This window comes from Amblyomma mixtum, chromosome 1 (assembly GCF_055824585.1).
Source record: "Amblyomma mixtum isolate Tamu chromosome 1, ASM5582458v1, whole genome shotgun sequence".
NCBI classification, from domain to species: domain Eukaryota; kingdom Metazoa; phylum Arthropoda; class Arachnida; order Ixodida; family Ixodidae; genus Amblyomma; species Amblyomma mixtum.
Window position 1 is genome coordinate 145,032,695 of NC_143012.1, and position 14,979 is coordinate 145,047,673.

The 14,979-nt window shown below is 44.7% G+C and overlaps 1 protein-coding gene across 1 annotated transcript in view; it reads right to left on the minus strand.

The window, feature by feature from the left end:
- Window positions 1–7,834: 7,834 nt before the first annotated feature.
- The window catches only part of LOC149367835 (uncharacterized), a 31,727-nt gene continuing 24,582 nt past the window's right edge, over window positions 7,835–14,979 (minus strand). The window contains exons 7-8 of the mRNA XM_089557627.1: window positions 13,495–13,669; window positions 7,835–8,639 (exon numbers count right to left, since the gene is read on the minus strand). Of these exons, the coding sequence (XP_089413753.1) occupies window positions 8,512–8,639; window positions 13,495–13,669 (303 nt within the window). The 3' untranslated portion in view covers window positions 7,835–8,511. The remainder of the gene's footprint in view (window positions 8,640–13,494; window positions 13,670–14,979) is intronic.

The following is a 14,979-nucleotide window of genomic DNA, read 5'->3' on the forward strand; positions in this document are numbered from 1 at the left end:
GTGGGCGGAGCTTCACTGCAGACTTAAGTTGTATCCGACTGTCGGTGGCTTTCTGTCAACAAAACCGTGTCCGCAGCGATTGCGGGAAACTATAAAGAGATATCGTTCAACAAGTGGATATAGGCGTAGGAGGATGATGTGAGGATGCGGCGCAAAAAATTTGGTGCCGCTCGGATCATTAGTTAAATAATTAGAGCCAAAAACGGGACCAGAAGTGGACGTGGTCGACGCGGGAGCGGCGCGAAATTTGAATCGCCGGAAGTGTAGTACCACGTGACACACCATGTGATGTACCATGTGGTCGAAAATGGGCAAAGCCACCGTGCGGCGCGAAATTTGAACATCCGAAATTAATACCGAGGTGAAACGATTGGGGCTTTGGAGTTAATCGAAATGTAATTCACAATTAACAAATTATATAAATGCCAGTAGTAAATGAAGATCAATTAAGGTTCATTACAGTGAATTAAAGTGGTTAATGAGGCTATAATGTGACTTAATGATACATTCCAATGAATTTATTTATTTAGAGATACTGTCAATCCACTGGGGATTTTAACAGGAAGGGCGCTGGAATACGGCACATCAAAGTATAAACTACAACAACGTCATGAATAATGGACACAAAGAGTGAACAAGAAGAAGGATTGAAGGGCAATATAAAACGACTACAGTGTCGCACTTAATTAAAGGGGCCCAGAAACACAATCTTAGTTAACTGTTTTGCCTGTTGATTGCATACAGTGTGTTATAATGGTGCTAATAGCGTCGGTAATACCGCGTACATTCCGTTTTTTAATATTTTAATGCCCTCCCAAAAACAACTTCATGGCTCTGATGGTGTCGCCACACAGTGGCGGGTTTTTAGCAGCGGATATGACATCACCTGGCGCGAGCTTGATGACCGGACAAACAGTAAATATACTGCAAATTGTGTGAAAAATAGAGACACATTTTGTCACCTGTCTGCGTTTTATATTAGATCAACAAAAACAATTTGTTTGTCTTAGATTAAAAGCCCTGCAAAGCAAGTAAAATAAAAATACACCACCAGGGGCGCTCTGGCATGGAAACAACGCTGCCAGTCTGTTAGAGAGCAGGCAATCATGGAGTACAAACTTCCGCGACGTGCTCTGGCTGGCTGTTTTGATTGGTTGCGCCAGGTGCCGTCATTGGGAGAGCGAAATAGGAGTGGGAAGCCCCGCCAAAATCGAGTTGAGGGCAGCGTTTTGTTAGCTTGTATTTTGAAATTTCTTCACTGAATAACTCCCGTTCCTGTGCATCGATTCCTGTAATTCTTTTTAAGTCAGCATCTGTGTGACATAAAGAACCAACCTGTAGTATAGCCGGTATTCCCCCAGGCAGTGTTTCGCAGCCCCTTTAAGGTTCAATACATAAAAGTCATGGGTACAGCAATAGGATTGTCGGATTGTACAGTTAGTTGAAGACAAGATAACATAATCAATACATAGGATATATATGACATTAGAAACGAACAAGCACTGGTAATAAAATTAGCAAGGCAATAAAAAGGAAGTTGTCAACAAACGTTCAGAATTCAAGTGTGTTTACGAGTGAAGATAATTTTCTACCGACTGAGTGAATATATCTAGTGATGTGCTGCGGGTAATGGAGTGGTCAAGGGTGTTCCATTCTCTTATTGTAAGTGGGAAAAAAGGAGTATTTCAGGCAGTCAGTAAGAAATGTGTGCTCTTTTAATGTTTCTGAATGTCTTTCTGAATGGCCATCAGGTACCTAGTTTTATCAAGGTTAAGCTGATTATGGAGTAACTGGTAAAGTAATTTTAGTCGTGCAAGTTTAGCGCTATTTTCCAGAGTGAGAATGCCGGCTGTCTTGAGTAGTTCGGTGGGTGAGTCAGTAGGCCTGTATTTGTTAAACATAAATCTTACTGCCTTTCTTTGGATAGCTTCTAATTTTCCTATGAGATATTTAGTATGCGGAAACCATTCAACGTTCCCATATTCGAGTACTGATCGTACGAAAGCATTGTATGCAATTAGTTTTGTTGAGGAGGAGCTTGTTGAAGATGCCTTTTGAGGAACAGGAGTCTTTTAACGGCGGCTGATGTGACATAGGTGATATGTGAATCCCATCTGAGATCATGGGATATTATTATACCGAGGTATTTAAAGCTGTTAACTCAAGTGAGGGGGGCGTTGTTGACAATGTAAGTGTAGGACGACTGATGTTTTTTTCTGGTTATTGTGAGGAGAGCGGACTTATTAATGTTAAGGGCCATCTGCCAGTCTTTACACCACTTAGATACGGCTTCTGCAGCGAGGTTTAGGGCCATGTGGTCATCTGGTGTGTTAATTTCGCAGTAAATTATACAATCATCAGCAAAGAGTTTAATATTAACATTGACATATGAGGGCAGATCGTTGATAAAGATTAAGAATAAAACTGGAGCTAAGACGCAACCCTGAGGTACTACTGATGTCACACGTTCTAATGAGGAAGGCTGGTGGTTAATCACAACGTATTGGGAGCGACCAGAGAGGTAGTCCTCAATCCAGTTAACAATGGGGCTGTTACCAAGTGTGCATTTCAATTTTTTTAATTTTTTGTGTGAAACGCGGTTGAATGCTTTCGAAAAGTTGAAAAAAATCATATCTACCTGTTTTTGGTTGTCAATGCTCAAAGACAATTAAAAGTGAGAGTTAAAGAATTAAAAGTGAGAGTAAATCAATTGTGAATTAAGTGTGGATGGAATGAATTAAGTGTGAATTAAATTGATTGTGTCAAAACTGTGACTTAAGTGAATGTAGTGTGAGTTAAATAGTCACATAAGCTTCGGGCGTAAATGTTTTTCGTTATCCACACGTGCAAATTAGTCATTGTTGGCAGACAGGCCTGCCTCTTGAAGAACTCGAGCGCGTACCAGTGAAGTTCCTGGTGAAGTTAAATGTGAATTAATTATAGGGTAAGTGCATTAGCTGAGGTTTATTTGTAAATTAAGCATGAATTAAATGTATTGATCCCAATTGAAATCAAATAAGTGTGAAATAGATGTATTAATTGTGGATTAATTATGAGAAAATTATAAATTAAGTAATGATGTGCTATTTAAATGAATTAATTTGAATTAAATTCAAATGAATTCTACAGTAAGCTGCATTAACTGTGGTTCAAGGTTAATTATGTAATTCGATTGTCAAGCACGACGTCACAATCACCTGAAAGACAAGATGGCGGCCAAATATGGTAATGGCCTGTGGAGGAGTCGTCAGTGCTTTCGCATTACTCCAATGCGGCTTCCGCAGTGCCCTATAACGTTTTTGTTGCCGACAACTCTGTTCTGTCCTCGCGAATGTTTGAATTCAACTTATTTGATTACTACCAGTGACACTCGTGTTAAGAAGTCTTCGCTTCTGCGTCTTAAACCCTGCAATTTACATTTTACAAGTAATTATGTGGCGGAATATGTATTGGTTACATGAAATTCACTGACCACGTGCATAAGCCAAGCAAACCAAGAACTCAAGCAATATATTGTCGATGGCTTGTTTTGTTCCAGGTCTTGAGGTAAATATGGAAGAATACTTTGTCATGTAACTATGATTGCCTGATTTCTGTTTATTTGAGCCGGGCTACCCTGAGCTATTTCGTTTGCTGTTTGCGCTTTTGTATATGCCTAGTTGCTAAAGATTGCGGAAGTGTTGTGTTTTGCCTTAGGCCTGCAGTTATGAATCCAGAGAAACAATAAAGGAGCTGAAGGAACTGTGAAAATCCGGATGTATTACTGCATGGACTTGTTGGACTTGTCAAGCTTTTGTTTCATTACGATTGATAGCTACGACACTGAGGAAATCTACTCAGTGGTATTGCTCTGTATGTGTGCTGGCTGTTTGAGGAAGTAGCCCCTTGGCAGGCAGGCTTCCTTGAATTTTTTGGTAAGCCACTGCAGTGTGCACAGCTGGTGTTGTCGATGAATTCACTCTGTGCATTTCTCTTTAGGCACAGACTGGTCAACAGTGTTCAAAGGACCTCCTGGCCTGCTCAACTTCTAACGTTATGGAAAGCACTCTTCATAGCTGACACTGTTTTTCTCTCACTTCAAGCTTTCTTGTATAGGTGCAGGCTGTTAGCAAAAATTTATTTCACGAATTCTGTTGTTTGCTTGACCTGACCTTTTGGTTTTGTTAGACGTGCTACAGCTTGCCAAAAGAGCAAGGGCTTTGGTTAGTTTCAAGGAAGTAATGAAAAAGAGAGGGTAGTAATTGCGTCCCCCCCCCCTGCCAGACCAGACTGAAAGCTCTGTGCCTATGTGGACCTGTCTGACTGAATTACTGCACGAGCATAGGTATGCATGCCAGTAGATTATGAGCACTGGAAACTTAACATCACATTGTACGAAGTGATAACTGGAACACTGAAAGGAAAATACTAGTGCCATTATAATGACTTGACAACGAGAAGGCAAATATGTAAGCCTTTTAGAAATAGCAGTGGTTTATAAAGCGAGGGCAATTTGACTAATCTCATCCAAGTTTCAAAAGTAAATCAAGCTTCCCGTTATTTTATTCTTTCACTCTACTTACAGTAGCATGCAAAAGAATCTTGAATGGAACATGATATACAGTTACTAGTTGCTGACTGTCTTATGTATTTTATGTCTGTTTACATGCACGCAGTCAGACGCAAATATTGAGCGCTCGAAACTGACATTAATTTTTCTGTTCACCCAGCAACCATCGCCTTTTTTATGCTCGCTTTCGAGTGCGACTGCAAACATCTGTGTTGGAGTCACCATGGGAGACATGGGCCTGATGCCTACAGCTGATGGCTGTCACCTATTCCTACCAAGTGGCACTTTTTGTTCTCTTGAGGTATTTGTCATGTGTTTTGATTCAACGTGTCACTTTTTTTAATCTAAGTAGCACATATGTTTTCTTGAGGCAAGAAAATGTTTGATTCTTTGATTGAAGCCAATTCTTGCTCTTTTTTTGCACTGAGAACAGTGCCTGCATTGAGAACCAACCACATTGGTTCTTTTTATTTCTTTAGTCTGAAATTTACTTGTAGTTCTACTATGATTGCATTTAAATAACAGTTTTCTTGCCCAAAGCTTCCATCTTGCGGCAGGTATTGCAAGGATATATCACATCTGCACAATTCACTTATGTTTAAGCAGCAGCCAAAGTTAAAGGTGCTTTACAAGGAGCTCATCTTGATGTCTCATGAGCAATAAGAACTCATTGTAAGAGAAGATACAGATGTCTTGCACGCTTGGGGGGGGGGAAATGTGTATTGAGGGTGTGTGAGAAAGCTTGTTGCTATACTCTCTTCTTCTTCTTGCCTCGCATTTGGTCAGTTGTCTACATATTAAAGGAGTGCTTGCACTTAGCACAGGCCTAGGTACCAGGAAGTCAATATATATGAAATGACGCGGCAGTTTCTTTTGCACTCTCGATATGCAAACTTTTGTTGCAAAAGAAACTGCTACATTACCTCATGAACTAATTACCTGGTACAAAGACTTTTCTTGAAGCAAATGGGCCTTTAATCTGCAGACAACAAGCCAAATGTCAGGCAAGAGGGGCAAGAGACAGCACAGCAACAAGTTTTCTCACACACCCTCAATGCACACATTTTATCTCCCAAGCATGCAAGATGTTTGTATTTTCTTCACAGTTCTTATTGCTTGTGAGAAGTCAAGGATGGGCTCTTCGTCAAGTGCCTTTCATTTCACAGCATTAACATTACCATCGATACAAAACAGCTAAAATACATCTACATACAGCTAGATAAGACCTCTATTAACCAACAACTAGCATCAGATACCACAGCTACAGAAGAGCTAAAATGCTTCTTTACAGCTAAACAAGGTATCAGCTAGAAGTCTACAAGATGTCAGGGAAAACCTCTTGTAGTCGACCGATAGTGTTGCATTAGCCTAGGCTACAGGTAGATTTCGGACGGCTATATAAAATCTTGGCTATGTTTCTTTAAAATGTCAAACAGTCTTGGTGTAGATGGCTTGTAGATTTCTACAAGTGCTTTTTACAGCGCCGCGCAGTACACGGTAAGCAGTAGAGCACCGTGCCGTCTTCAGGTCAGATGACCTTGCTAATCTTTGTGTAGCACCAAGGTCTGTTACAGAGAGCATTTAGCTCGCGGTTCTCAGTGGACCCCTCAAACACGCACTGAGAAACGGGATGACAAAGGGGAGTAAAAGATGGAAGAAAGGCACCACAGTGAAGGGCTCTAAATTTCGACTATGTGGACAACAGAAGCCCATGGCCGTACTAACAAGATAGCTTTAAGGATCCCATTCAACGGAGAACCCGGCATAGTTGTCATTGCCAGTGTGCGCGGAAAAGCCTGACTGGTGGAGAAGGTCATGACGTTGGATGCGCAGCTGTGGAGTGATCAAAACATTAGAAAACTGGCGACTTGAAAGCCACAACATGACGAACATCATTAGGTCATGTAAGTAATAAAGTAAATGAACTGCGCTGAAAATTGGGACCGTTAGTTGGGAATCAAGCCCCTGATCTTAATTTTGATGGAGGCGAAATTCCAGAGTCCCGTGTACTGTGCTATGTCAGTGCATGTTAAAGATCCCCAGGTGGTCTAAATTTCCTGAGTGGAGCCCTTCACTAGGCATCTCTCATAATAAATTGGTTTTTGGGGAAAGGAAATGGCGTAGTATCTGTCTCACATATCTCGGCTTGTCCAGCGGACAAGCCTGAGTCGCTTTGGGACTTTAACCCCCATAAACCATCTTTGGGTTGCGAGTCAGAAGTCAGCCACATATGGAAACAGCATTTCTGTCTGTGTGGGCAAGAGTTGGGACACATTAACGGTATCGCGTCATACCCTTAAGTACCCCCAAATTTATTGCAGTGTGCATTCAATGGCTACATTTCCACCCCTCTTTTTCCGCAGATTTTGTCCCTCTATCCATCCGTCCACACCACGAAAAATGCGAGAAAATGACTGTCTTTAGCCGGGCCCATACACTGCCAGGTAGAAACAGAAGGGAGTCGCAAAATAGGCATGTTGCAGCAACCACGTCCGCCGGAGCGATTGCTGCAGCAGAACAGCACTTCCTCCCCCAATACCCTCCCTTTCAACTAGAACGCAGGTCGCAGAAGTTTATGCAGTACGCATTTGCTCATGCATTAGTTAACCTGGTCGCGTGACATGGCCATTTGTGCCGCCGCATGCATGCGCACATGTAGCCATCCAGATCGGCACTCGCTCGCCAGCAGGCGGCCAGACGGTGTGCCGCTGCCGTATACCATCTTAAGGCACCCGTCAGACGAGATGGGGCCTCGCACAAGAGACCATCACCCACAGATGAGGAGCTCCTTAAAAGAAAACGCCGACCTGGAGCCACCGAACGCTGCCGATACAGAGCGAAGCAGGATGATGCAAAGCAACAGTGCCTATACAATAGATACGAGAAGTAAAAAGCCGCCGAGCAAAGGCAGAGAAGCACTAGAGCCTACAATAGATGCGGGAAGCCGTCCAACAAAGGCATGCCCGCAAAACCGCTGAGGAACATGAGGCGAGGCTCGAAAACATGCATCAAGTTAGGCATCATGTGCTGGAACAACCCTCTACTGCCCCGGGCCGATGCCTACTTTCAAGCACTTCATGCAAGACAAGTTTGGAGTATCTTAAAGCATGTGCAACAGACTGTGCTTTACGACAAAATCGACACCATGAGTTACTCTCACTGCAGCGTCGCGTTCACAGTGTTGCTTCATGAGCATCATGGTGAATGCTCTCACACTTCACCGACAATAAACGTAGTGATTTCTGCAACATTTTATTTCTATAAGTAAAAAAATAAGATCTGTTCGTCGTAAAACTATATCTGGTGACTATCACGTGCATTCAAGAAAGCACAGACTATTCGCCTCACACTTTCCTATTGCAGCCATGAGCAGAAAAATGCTGGGAACTGCTCGTCGAAGCAAGCTGCCATTTCCGTGACTGAGAGCTCTGCTAATGGAGCCAATAAGGGCCCATCGTTGAACTGGAACCATGACATTCTGCATGAGCCTCGACTACACCTGTCCTCGCCTCTACTGCGTGATGTATGCTTTGTTCCAACAATCAAGCAAGGCTGCAATACAAAACCTGGTGTGAAATGCTAACCACAAGAAAGTGATTAATGTGGAAAGCCACAAGAGGTCAACATATGTAAATAACAATACATGGTAGCTGAAACACTAAAGCTTGAGGACTGATGCAATGGCACAGCACTATAAAAATACAGCTACCATGGTCGCAATCACAGTGTGACTTAAGTCTGGAATTTTGAAGTCATTCTGCCATGCTGTGCTGCACGGTCAATCAATAACGTTTTCTGTATGCTGAAAGCTGCTCCTAGACATTAGGAAGGCGTGCAGAAAACTTGGAAGTGCTTGCAGCATCCCACAAAAGGCTTGTTTGAACATTTCCTGCCTTCAAAGCTTGCTTGACTGAAATCACTGCCACAGTAGCCACCCAGTCCTCAACTTAAGGGAGCACTTCTCATTGCAGGGCGCCAATTTTCTTCAGTAGCAGCACGATTTCATCGGCGCAGACATCAGGGTGTCGGATAAAAGGGTAGTGGGAGCCTTGCTTGAAGTTCAGCACCTTCAGCCAGCTGCCAGCCGTGCCTGCAGGCAAGGAGAGAAGGCAGAGGTTTAGATGGAGACGAAACACTGAAAAAACAGCTAACTTCTCCAAATCAACAGTGGCAGAGGGAGTAACTTGGAATCGCAAAGGATTGGGCAAGTTGGCCAGACATGCTAAAGGGAAGAATGGAGCAGCATCCTTGGTTTCAGTGACTGTTGGCTTTCTTTGTATGTGTTAATTTCTGCACATTAGGCTTCTCCATGTAAAGTACCAACATTCCAAGCTAAAGGGAAGAATGGCTCCACATCAGGTGATGAAGACAGCAGGAGAGTACACAAATGCACAAGTGCCAATTTTCAACTTGAAAGTTAGAAGGAATGTTAGAAGAAAAACAGCAAAGAATAAAAGACCGGTTTAAGGTTTATGGAGTTTAACGTCCCAATGCGACTCAGGCTATAAGGGACACCATAGTGAAGGGCTTCAGAAATTTCAACCACCTGGGGTTCTTTGACAAGCACTGACACTGCACACTACATCAAAATTCGACCGCCGCAGTTGGAATCAAACCCGCACCTTTCGTGTCAGCAGCTGACCACCATAACGACAAAGCCACTGCGACGGATAAAGAATTAAAAGGCCAAAAGTTTTACTGGCAAAACATATCTTGCACTTCTATGTTGTTTGCATGTTTTTACTTAACAATAGCAAGTAACAGCCTTTCCTCATACAGTCAGTCCAAAAGACCTCCACGATGCAGCTGTGCTTTAAGCAAAGCAAATGTAGAAAGCCTTTCTATATGAGCACATTGCTGTGCCTTTTATCAATGGATAAGACTAAAGCATATATCCATCTTAACTAAAGAATCCTCAAGGTATAGTTATAGTAAAGGAGCTCAAGTTCCACTAGTGCCTAATGAGAACAAGTTGTTGTAGTGGTCCTCTTGTAAGCAAAATTAGTGCGTCAGCTCCTGCATTTGACGTTGCCAGCGTTAATGACCCTATTGACCAGCGTGTGAAGAACGCGTGACCTTGGTCGTGCTGACAAAGCAAACAACAAATGTCCTTCATGCTCCTGAGCAACTTGCAACTTGGAATAAGAGTGACGGGGTAATTTCTACTGCAGCAGTGAGCCTGCCTCCTTGTTTCTTCTGTCACTGAGTGTGCAGAAGCACAACATGTATGTCACCTAGGGGTGTGCGAATATTCGATAATTTCGAATATTCGATCGAATAGCACGGTATTCGATATTCGCTTCGAACCGAATTCTCGGTATTCGAAATTTCGAAGTATTCGCCTCGCGCGAATAGTGTTTCTGGGGCGCTTGCCCGCTTGCTTTATGTGGTTTCAGTTCCGAGTATTGCCGCATAGATGGCTTTTTTTTATCGCGCTTTCAACGCTCGGGGGTCAGTCAATACACGAATCACAACCAGGTCGGGGTGCGAACCCAGCTACAAACGAAATAAAGGTGAGGGCGACGCGCTCTTGCAGAAGATCCTGCGTTCTGGCCGTCTCTGAGCCTCCCCACTAAGGCTGCCATAAGCCGCGTCGCTGCCACCGTGTCGAGGCAGACGCAAAGAATTAGGAAGAGCACAGCCATCAGTGCTTCAAAACAAGAAACCTCAGTTTACTTTTGTTGTAGTTGCGACTGAGCGAAGGATGAAAAGGAAAGTGCACGGGCCGACTGGCTCTAGCCGAGCCACCACCGCTGCCACGTGCAGATAGCGGAGAGTTCAAAGATAAGAGGAAAGAAAGAAAAAAGACGCGTGTCACACAACCCAACAACCGCGTCGTCCGCCGCGGCGGACGCTGGCTGGAAAATCAGATAAGCACCGAAGCCTGGCTGGAAAATCAGATAAGCACCGAAGCCGCGCCCGCCCGCTCCACGACCTCTCGATTTTTTTTCCTGTTAGAGTTGCGGAAAAGATTACCAGATAGGACAGATGCGAAGATAAACACGCAGCCCTACCGCGCTATCGCTTCACCCAGTCAGGTGACGAATCATGCGTACGGAACATGAGCGACCGTTCTCGGCAGCTTTCAAGCAAGCCATCATATTACCGGCGGAGGCGCGAAAAATTCAGCGGCAGCGCGGGGACTCGATGTCGCCTAAGTGTATACTTACGTCAATGGGAAGGGCGCCTTTAGCGTGTGATAACGCTAAGCTTATTGTGCACCCGTGGAGGATTACTGCCCTTAACGCTCGGCATCTACGACTGGCGTCTTTTCTTGCTATTCTGACTGCTTGCGCGTTGATGGGAACGGAACGCCGCCGCCGTAATCAGGGCATTGAGCCATCTTCGGTGGTGTGCCGAACTCCGTGCGTCGCCGCAACTCGGGCACTCTGATACGTTGGAGGCTGAGAGCATTCTTGATGGAAGCGCGATGCTGAGTGCTGCTCGGAGGTACTACCGGGGACAATTTTGCCAGGACGCGCGAGCGGTGCGAATGACGTTTCGCTTGCGGCGCTAGAGTTTTGTACAGCCGCTTCCATTCTTGCTCGAGGGAATATGCTAGTCTGGGAATGTAAAAATTGCTCTTCCAGTATAAATTGCCAGTAAAAATTGTTCTTCACTCTAGGTGTTAAAATTTTGAAGTGTAGTTTTAAATAAAGCCTCAGTGCAGTGTGTAATGACATCGTGTGTTGGGAAAATAAATGGTTTTGGAAATGCCTACTGTCACTCAGCCTCTTTTTAGTGCCAGAAGTACTATTCGAACTATTCGCTTCGAAATTATTCGAAGAAAATCGCTATTCGCTTCGAATTCGCTTCGAATCAAAAAACCACTATTCGCACACCCCTAATGTCACCTATCAGCTAAACAACAAATGAAGGAAAAAAGACGATTGATTGGGCCAATGGCATTGGCATCGTTTCTTTCTCATTTTTCCCTCTATTCAGTGCGCTACCCCCCGAGCAAGCGCTGCTGATCCAAAGACAAATGCACAGCAGCCTCAAAATCCGTGGCACACTTTATTTTCTGAGTACCGAGTATTGTTGAAATATGCAATATGCAGAAATGTATTTTCGAAACTAATGCTTTCCTTTTTGACAAGCAATTCCCAACACTGATACACAGAATGCATTGAAAGATAGTATTAAAGATACATGTATCTTCGATACTGCCCAAGCCTGGTATATACTATATCTTACAAATCATTCCAAAGAAAAAAGAACATGTTAAACACAGAATGCATTAATTCAGAAGAGCCTTAGTTATTTACATGGACCTCAACGAAATTGGAACATAAGCTGAGGAAAGACCAACAAATTTTGAGCCAAATTGGGTCCTAAAAGCAGGCAGAGGTAACTACTCTAACCCATTTAAAAAGCACCCAAACATTTTTTTTAATAATTCAATCACTTATTTCCCTCCTCGGTTGACAGAGTTGTGCAAGAACAAAAAATGCACCCCAAAATTCAGACTTCACCATTGTAGGTGATGATGAGCCTGGAAGATTTTTTTTTATGCTCCAGTTTGTTTGTTTTTGTTTTTTTGGAATTACTTCTGTCTACTCCACAGACAGTCACATGCACAGCTACTGCAGTATAGGCACTGCAGTAAAAATAAATAACCAACTTATCAGCTTGCAGTATTAACTTTGCATTGATCACACAGTGGTCCACTTAGACCGGACAAAATGTCAACACACGATTAGTTGCAAGAGCTGCCGGTGTTCAGAGTGGCATATTTTGTGCTGCTACACCATAGACTGAACTACAGATGCCACACTGGTCAAGCCAGCGCCTCCTATACTCTTTCAGTGGCCGGCAAAAGAAAAATTAACACACAAAGCGTCACAGTCAGTCTTAATACAAGATGCCACCACAGTAGGCACCACTGAAACATGGGCCTCCATTGCTCACCTCGCACCTGCCCATATCGTCTGCATGTGAAGCCGCGTTTGTACCTGCATGCAACGCCAGGCATTTTGGATGTTGCCAATGCACTAAACAGGCAGGAATGGAGACAGAGGAGCGCGAGGGTGAGTGGCTGGACCTGAAATTTGTTTTCCTGCTCATTGCCTACCATAAGGAGCCTAAAATTGAAAGCTATACGTGCAGACGCGCCTCATTCAAGAAAGTTGGCATTGCAGTCAGGCTGCACACCCCACCAAGTATGTTCCAGCGGTCCAGTGTACAAAATGGGCACACAGCACACCTTGCGATGCTTTCAATGGGATCGGAGCAAGTGAATGCGTCAGAAAGTCATTCTGTTCAGAAGTCCACCTCAGTGCTTCCTCAACAATGGCTTCTTGGCAAAGTACCGACATGCATCCTCTCTTTCGGTGATGCTGAACTTGCAGTTTGCCAGAGAAGGCCTCAAGAAATACACAGCTAGCTATAACCTTCATTGGTTTTAGTCGGTGCATCTCGCTGTAATGCTTCTGCACTTCAGCAGTTTTGATGCATAGACAGCTGGAACTATACGATACACCAGTGCTGTGAGTGGTCTTGAAAGAGTTGGAGTCTCTTTCAATATTTCATCTGCAAATTTCGTTTCCAGCCAAAAACGTAGGTTATAACGTTTGGAGGTGGCAGCAAGTTTGATGTGGATGCTGCGGAAACATCCAGCATCTTTTTAGAACACGCTCTCTTTTTTATGCTCCACAGCAAACACAAGCACCGAAAACAGTTTACTAAAGGTGGAACGAACATATCCCTGATGAAGTACTGCGAGTAAAGCAGCGCTCGTCTGTGGTGTCTCTTTCTTTTGTGCTTTCATCTGTTTCGCGCTGTACCACCCACAGTGCAACAATCAACCCTGTTTACACGGCACCCCCATGTGGCCACCAAGTGCACGGGTGCGATGGCGTTTTCTGGGCGAACTGCCTGGCAGTGAAAGAATATAGGGGGCACTGGTCAAGCAAGCGAAGGGACGTGGTGTCCCAGCGGCTGACCGGGGGTCACGAGCCGGCTGTCCCGGTCATAGTGCCACAGGTCCCCCGTGGAGGCCCCCAGCACAGTGCAGACACCCATCAGGGCCTCGTAGGTGAGCAGCCGGTCGTTCTCGCTGATGGCCACCAGGGTGGGCAGGCGCCTGTGGGCCACCGCTTCCAGGAGCTTCTCACCTCCCTGCAGAAGAGGGGGAAAGGTGGGCAGCCCACCCTGGCCCTGCTGAGTGCAAATCACGAGGACAAACAGTGCACAAAGGTGGTGAAGCCAGCACTGGTGCCATGTCCACTTCACCCCAATACATAAGTGACCAGTAAGGGACACTACAGCCCCTTGGCTTCACACAGGCTCAACTGAGCTGTATTTTCACTTAGGACTTCAAATCCTTAACACAGCAGGACTATCCTGAAAGTATGTTTAAAGTGTAAAAGTATTATTTATAATATACGTCTTATTCACTGCAGAAAAGCCGGCAGTGTGTGTGCGTGCGTGCGTGCGTGTGTGTTGGTTGGTTTATTGGGGTTTAAGTCCCAAAGCGACTACGGCTGTAAGAGACACCGTAGTGGAGGGCTCCGGAAATTTCGACCACCTGGGGTTCTTTAACGTGCACTGACATCGCACAGTACACGGGCCTCTAGAATTTCTCCTCCAAAGAAATTTGGCCACCGCAGCCGGGATAGAACACACGTCTTTCGGGTCAGCAGCCGAGCATCATAACCACTGAGCCACCGCGGTGGCGGCGTGTGTGCGTGCGTGCACACATATACTCGCGGATGGTACAGAAGATCCCAGCAATGGCAAGGTTATCAAGCTGTACACAGCAAGCCGAGCACCGCCATTGGCTGATTTCAATGTGGTGGCAGTTCTTCCGACATTCATACCAAAATTGTGACGCAGCCATTAATCATACAGCATTCCAGGTGGTGTCATAACATTTCTCGTAGCATATAGCATGCATGTGCTAGTCAATTTCGAGGCTAGCTTGGTTTGGTTTAGTTCGGTTTATGGGGGTTTAACGTCCTAAAGCGACTCGGGCTGTGAGGGACATCGTGCACTGACACCGCACAGTACACGGGCCTCTAGAATTTCGCCTCCATCGAAACTCTACCACCCCGGCCGAAGGTTAGCTTGTGACAGGGATTCTAACTAATGACGTATGCACCTTCAATTGTATGCCTTCCCAGACTTTCATATCAAAATTGCGATGCCACCGTTCCTCATACAGCGTTCCAGGTGGTGTCAAACTTGTGTGCACGTGTATGCGTGCATGCGTAGGCATCGCAAACAACCAAACATCTACGTCTTTCATCCGCAACATGCAAACTCAGCCGACCTCATTGCCATGCATCAAGAGGGTCCAAAAGTTAGTGGTGTGATGCTAAGCCAACACATAAACACATAAACTCGTAAACATTAATACAAGTACAAACATTACAAGCGAACAATGCACCCAGGGACAGTAATGTTTTTGCATTAACACATGTAAGCAG